General features: G+C 67.8%; 2 protein-coding genes across 2 annotated transcripts in view; one reads left to right on the top strand and one right to left on the bottom strand.

Annotated features, from left to right (window-relative positions):
- The window catches only part of PRSS57 (serine protease 57), a 6061-nt gene extending 2343 nt beyond the window's left edge, over nt 1–3718 (top strand). Inside the window, 4 exon segments of the mRNA XM_027769551.1 lie at nt 168–312; nt 1509–1587; nt 1590–1771; nt 3409–3718. Of these exon segments, the coding sequence (XP_027625352.1) occupies nt 168–312; nt 1509–1587; nt 1590–1771; nt 3409–3567 (565 nt within the window). The 3' untranslated portion in view covers nt 3568–3718.
- Nucleotides 3719–4355: 637 nt separating this feature from the next.
- The window catches only part of FSTL3 (follistatin like 3), a 22432-nt gene continuing 20676 nt past the window's right edge, over nt 4356–6111 (bottom strand). Inside the window, exons 4-5 of the mRNA XM_027769560.1 lie at nt 5445–5704; nt 4356–5361 (exon numbers count right to left, since the gene is read on the bottom strand). Coding sequence (XP_027625361.1) covers nt 5303–5361; nt 5445–5704 — 319 coding nt within the window. The 3' untranslated portion in view covers nt 4356–5302. The remainder of the gene's footprint in view (nt 5362–5444; nt 5705–6111) is intronic.

Genomic DNA, 6111 nt, shown 5'->3' with positions numbered 1-6111 from the left:
GGGGTCCTGCACCAGGGTGGGACGCGAGGGGACAGCGGGCCACCGGGCACTCCGGGCGGGCCACCGGGCAGTGGGCCATGCGTGCACTGCGCATGGGAACTGCCAGCCCGGGCGTGCTGCGTGGTGAGACCACTGCTCAGGACCTCACTCGCCCCCCCGCCCCACAGGGACCCCCAGAAGGGCCTGGTGGTGCTGGGGGCCCACGTCCTGGGTGTCTCGGAGCCCACACAGCAGGTGTTCGGCATTGCAGCCGCGTTCAGGCACCCCGACTACCAGCCCGAGAGCCACGCCAACGACATCTGTCTGCTGAGGGTGAGCTGGGGGCGGGGGCGCACGTGCCGGTCAGGAGCTCCCTCTGCGGGGGGCACGGCGGAGGGACCCCACACCTGCCGGGTGAGGAATTCCCTCTGCGGGGGGCACAGCGGAGGGACCCCACACATGCCGGTCAGGAGCTCCCTCTGCCAAAACCTGCCCTGGCCCCTGGCCCCTGCCCCCGCCCCCGTCAGGACACCTACAGACCCTGTGCGGGCTGTCCCTGTCACCCTGGGCCCCGGCTCCAGGCAGACTGGCCCCTTGCTGTGTGTCATCATTCCCAGCGTGTCACCTCTGAGTCTCTGCCCTGGACAGCCTGACACGCCCTCAGCCCCTGCTCTGGGTCACCCTCTCGGAGCTGTCCCCTGGCCCCCCTCCCTTGTCTGGCAAGCTGTCCCCTGTACACACCTGGGCTCCTCGCCTGGGGCCTCCAGGGCAGGGCCTTGTCACACCCTGGCCATTAGCTGGGCACAGCAGGGGCTGAGCTCTGCCCTCTGCTCAGGGCGCCCCACCCCTCGGGGCCACGGGTAGGAGCCAGAACACCCCAGATCCGCCTCCACCCAGGGCCTGGGGGGCCTGAGTCTCAGCAGCCTGGACTCTCCCAGGCCATGCTCTGGCCTGCTCGGCCCAGGGCACAGGTGGGGACACCGAGGCTGGAAAACAGCCTGGATCTACCCCAGGCCTCAGAGCAAGAGCCAGAGCTGGGGGCCAGGGTGCCAGGGCTGGGAGGGTGACCGTGAACAGAGGCCCGGCTGCTGGCCCCGCGTCGGCCCTGCCAGCCCAGGGGCAGAGCCACCTGACGGGCACACGAGAGGTCCAGGCAGGCACCTTAGCCGGGGTGTGGGAAGGCTTCCTGGAGGAGGTGATGCCAGCTGAGGCCAGGCAGGGGTCTGTGTGAGCAAAGGTATGAGGTGGGCGTGGTAAACTCACCAGGCTGAAGAGGGGCAGAGGGGCTGCCAGGGTCAGGAGCGCCTCTGGGCAGCCCAGGTGCAGAGCCTGGAGGCCTGGAGGTGGGGGAGGCCAGAGTCCTCGTCCTGCCAGGTGGCAGCTGGTAGGGTGAAGGGCCCAGGCGGGGCAGGCCGCTGCTGGCGTCCCAGGTCGGCGTGGGTGAGGGTGAGGGTGTCCTACTCCGGACTGGGGACAGCAGGAGCCTCGGCAGCTGGGCGGGGCTGGCCTGAACACGGCTCTCCCCGCAGCTCAACGGCTCTGCCGCGCTGGGCCCTGCAGTGGGGCTGCTGCGGCTGGCCCCGGGGGGTGGCCAGGTTGCCGCCTTTGGACACCCTGCCAGGTGGCCGGCTGGGGCTCCGTGTCCGACTTCGAGGAGGCCCCGCCAGGGCTGATGGAGGCTGAGGTGCAGGTGCTCGACCTGGACGCCTGCAACAGCTCGTGGGGCGGCCACCTGAGAACCGCCATGCTCTGCACGCGCAGCGGCGACCGGCGGAGGCGCGGCTTCTGTTCGGTGAGGTCCTGCCTGCCCTGCCCATGGGGGGACGCAGCGTCCAGGGGCCCGGCGTGGGGCAGGCCGAGTCCTGCTGACGCTTGCAGGAGGTGGAGGCGGGAAGGGCAGGGCCAGCAAGGCTGGGGAGGCCGCAGGTTCGCTTTGCAGCCTGCCCAGCGTGGACGTGCCAGACTCGTCCCTCGGTGTCCCCGGGGTGGTTCCGGGACCCCTGCAGGTGCTCAAGGCCCCTACCAAATGGCCAACCTTGAGGTCTGGCAGCTGAGGGGACTGGATCCCACATGGCTGACCGCACAGTTCAAATCCCAGCTTGAAAAACACGCCAGGTGCGTGTGTGGGTGTGCCCCAAACCCTGCAGAGCCGGGAGCTACAGAAGGGATTCCAGTATGAGCACGCCCGCGGGGCCCGTGTCCCCCCACCCCAGCTCTCTGGGGAGATAACACACTCTTTAGCACATTTTTAAAAAATGGCATAGTCTTGGGACCGGCACTTAATGTAATGGCTATGTCACTGGACTCCCTTGGAGTTGACTGCAGTTCAAATCCTGGACCCGGTGGCTTAAACTCACACCGGGCGTGTGCGCGTGCGTGCCCAAGATCCCAAGAGGAGAACAGAGAAGAGATTGCGGCATGGCCATACCCCCAGGGGTGATTTCTCACTTTCTGTCTGTCTCTCTCTGTCTGTCTGGCGAGCGCACGCGCCCTATAGCAAAAACCTCTCCAAAAAAAAAAGAAAAAGGTGTAGTGTCCCGGCCTGCCCTCCAGGAGATCTGCAGAGCAGGGCTGTGGGTGGGCGCTGAGGCCAAGGAGGGACTGCGTGTGCCAGGCCCCGGGGTGCTTTCTCTCTTGCTCTGGCTCTCCAGCAAATTAATACCACGGGGAAGTTTCAATACATTTTAAACAGTTGCTACGCTGTGCTCTAAAAACACCCTTTCAAGCTTATTTATTTCTCCCATGAGTGAGAGACAGAGAGACAGCACCCTGGTCACGGCGAGTCTGCGGCCGGCGTGCTCGGGGTCTCCGGACGCAGCCCCAGGCCGGTCACGCAGACCTTCCCGTGTCTCACCACCCTGGCGTTTCCAGCCCACACTGAGAGGCCCTGCATTCAGTGACAGGGTTCAGAAGGCAGGCTCTGGGTCAGCCCTTACAGGGCCGCTTCCCAGACGGGCGACCATGGGGACACCATCTGGCCCCTTTGGGCCTCCGTCTCCACCCGTGACGCACATGAAGGGGCCCAGGGTCAGTGCTGACCCTGGATGGAACGAGGCAGCAGGACCAGGGCCGAGAGGTCGGGTGCACGTATGGGGAGGCTCCAGAGCGGAGGGAGGCCTGCCTGGCACTGGCAGTCGGCAGCCTCATGCAGGCGGCCGAACCCAGAGCTGTCGAGTGGCGTGGCCGGGGGCAACACAGGTCCCCGGACTCCGGAGGCTGGAAGCAGGCGTCCAGGGCCAGCAGGGCAGTAGGGTGGTGGGGCCACATCCTGGGCCGTGGGGACAGGAGAGCTAGGCTTTGCTGAAGATGCTAGGGAGCCCCTGGGGTCCTTGAGGCAAGCAGAGTCATGCTGAGAGGTACCCGGGGAGGCTCCTTCGGGGAAACGAGACCCCGAGACGGACCCCAACCTTCTCTCTCCCTCTCTGGCAGGGGGACTCCGGGGGGCCCCTGGTGTGCAGGAACCGGGCCCACGGCGTGGTCTCCTTCTCGGGGCTCTGGTGTGGCAACCCCAAGACCCCCGACGTGTACACGCAGGTGTCTGCCTTCGTAGCCTGGATCCGGGACGTGGTCCGGCAGCGAGCCGTCTGAGCATGCAGACTCGGTTCTGGGCCTGCCCTGCCCCGCGGCCGGGCCAGGTCCTGGGGCCCCAGGGGCTGGTGGGGGTGCGGGGGGGCACCTTGGCACGTGGGAGGCCAGGAACCAAGTAAACTTGCCTGACTCAGCAGCAGCTTGGAGCCAGCCCCGGGCTCACCCTGTCCGTGTCTGTCTAGCCCCTGTGCACCCTGGTACCCAACAGACCCCGGCCCTGGCACTGCACGCTCCTCCTGGCAGGCTGGCCCTCCTCGGCTGCCTGACCCTGCAGGGGAGGTGAGAACCAGAAAGGGAGCCGAGCTCTCCGGGCACAGGTGGGACCTCCTCGCCCCAACTGGCTGGCCTCCCACCCCGTCCGTCCTTGCCCCCTGAAAACCACCTCGGATGCACAACACAGCCAGGAGGGCAGGCATGACCCACGCTTGCCAGGGCCGCGCTCCCCACTCCTCACTGGGGGCTCCTCGGGCTGCCCCAGGTGGACAGAGGCCCAGGGCCAAGCAGTGGCCACTCCAAGAGAGAGGCCTCTGACCCCCCATGTCTTCCAGCGCCCCCGCCCCCGCCAGAGGAGACACAGAGGCCTGGACCTCCAAAGTGGCTTTTTGTCTTTATTTCTTTGGTGAGATAGGACCCCAGGCGCTCCCCACTCCTCACTGGGGGCTCCTCGGGCTGCCCCAGGTGGACAGAGGCCCAGGGCCAAGCAGTGGCCACTCCAAGAGAGAGGCCTCTGACCCCCCATGTCTTCCAGCGCCCCCGCCCCCGCCAGAGGAGACACAGAGGCCTGGACCTCCAAAGTGGCTTTTTGTCTTTATTTCTTTGGTGAGATAGGACCCCAGGTGGGGGAGGCTGCCTTGGGGGGGGGCGGCGTGGGCAGACTCACCCGCTCAAGGACACTGCTCCGGACATAAGGCCCTCCGGGGGAGCCAGAGTCAGCAGACTCCCACACGCCTCGCCCCAGTCCCGGGGACCCAGGATCCTTCCCAGTGGGGTCCCCGCCACCCACATCTGGGCTGACCCTCTGGTAGCAGTAGCCAGGACTGGGTGCAGGGGCAGCCCAGGACCAGCACCAGGCTGGCAGGCACTGGGCTCCACTCGGCCGCCCGGTCCGGAGGGGCATGCAGCCAGTCTCCATGCAAGCAGGGAGCAGGGTGCGGCCCCCTCAGGGGCTGGGCATGGCAGGGCAATGCTCCGCTCTGTGCCGGCCCTCAGAGACCGCGACCTTAGACGGTGGGCCACCTCTCTGGGCGGTCACAGGACATGACAGCAGAGGGAGTGGGGAGGCCAAGACTGAAGGCCTCAGGCTGCTTCCTAGCCCGGGTGAGGGTCTGCCTGGCTGGGCCTGCCTGTGTGCACCAAGGTGCATGAGGGCTGAGGCTCCCCGATGCCCACCCGGGCCGAACCTCGCTCACCTCCCGCTTGGGGGTGGGTGAGCAAGCAGCGCCTCTTCCGGTTTCCCGCAGGGAGTCCTGGGCCAGCCAGGTGATGGCGAAAATGACCAGATGTGTCCCCAAGGGGAAGCATGGGGACCTCCTGAAGTCCCCTGAGGCCCAGCACGTGGGCTGGGGGTACAGTGCGTGACCCACAGCCGGGCTCCCAGGCCACCCTCCCTCAGTCCTGCCGGGTCCCCGGAGACCCCAGGCCAGGCTCTGGGGAGCCAGCGGGACATAAGTTAGGCTGCTATGGCAATAAATAGAACGAGGAGACCTGGACCGCCAGGCCCAGGCCCGCTGACCGCTCACACAAAGTTCTCCTCCTCCGACTCCGACTCCGCCTCCGGCGGCTCCTCCGGGGTCCCTGTGGGCGAGGGGAGGACGACAGGAGCCTGGTGCGGTGCAGGGGTGGGGCGCGACCCCGGAGGCCGTCCCTGTCCCGCTCACCTGCGCAGCTGCCCCGGTAGCGCACGCCGATCGAGCGGCCCAGAAAGCAGGTGGCCTGGCGCAGGTGGCACGAGGAGCTGTAGGTCACGTTGTTGTTGCCGCAGAGCTCCTGGCCGGGGCTGGAGGGCACGGGACAGGGGGCCGCGCGACACAGCACGCAGTGCGCGCTGCCCGTCTGGTCCACGACGCACGACTGAGGCCGCGGGCACACCACCTGCGCGCAGGACTCTGTGGGCGGCCGGACAGGCCGGGCGGGCGGTCAGGAGGCGCCACGCGGGACCTTGCGCAGGGAGCACGAGGGTGGGCCCGCCAGCACCGCCCCCTGTGAGCGCGCCCACAAGTCTGAGTGGCTCCTGCCTGACCGGCCACGCAGCTCTCTGCGTGAGCCCTGGAGGCCGCTTTCCAAACCTCAACCCGAACCTTCCTCATTCCCGACCCCATCTCAGTCCCTGCGCGCAAAAGACCCAGTCCCGCGGCACTCCCTCGGGCGTGGAAAGGCGCCCTGGATCGGGCTGCACCCCCACGAGGTGCCATTCAGGCACCGCCGGCCGTAAGCCCCGCCCCGGTCCGCGAGGCGTGCACTGGACGCTCGGGCCTGGGGGCCGCCACCCGCCAACTGCGGCTGCACCTAGCTTCCGAGCGGCCTGGGTGGCCTGGCCCCGCCCCC

Source organism: Tupaia chinensis, unplaced genomic scaffold (assembly GCF_000334495.1).
Source record: "Tupaia chinensis unplaced genomic scaffold, TupChi_1.0 Scaffold149964_1, whole genome shotgun sequence".
Classification (NCBI taxonomy): domain Eukaryota; kingdom Metazoa; phylum Chordata; class Mammalia; order Scandentia; family Tupaiidae; genus Tupaia; species Tupaia belangeri.
Note: the sequence above shows the minus strand (reverse complement) of the source record. Positions and strands in the feature narration are given on the sequence as shown.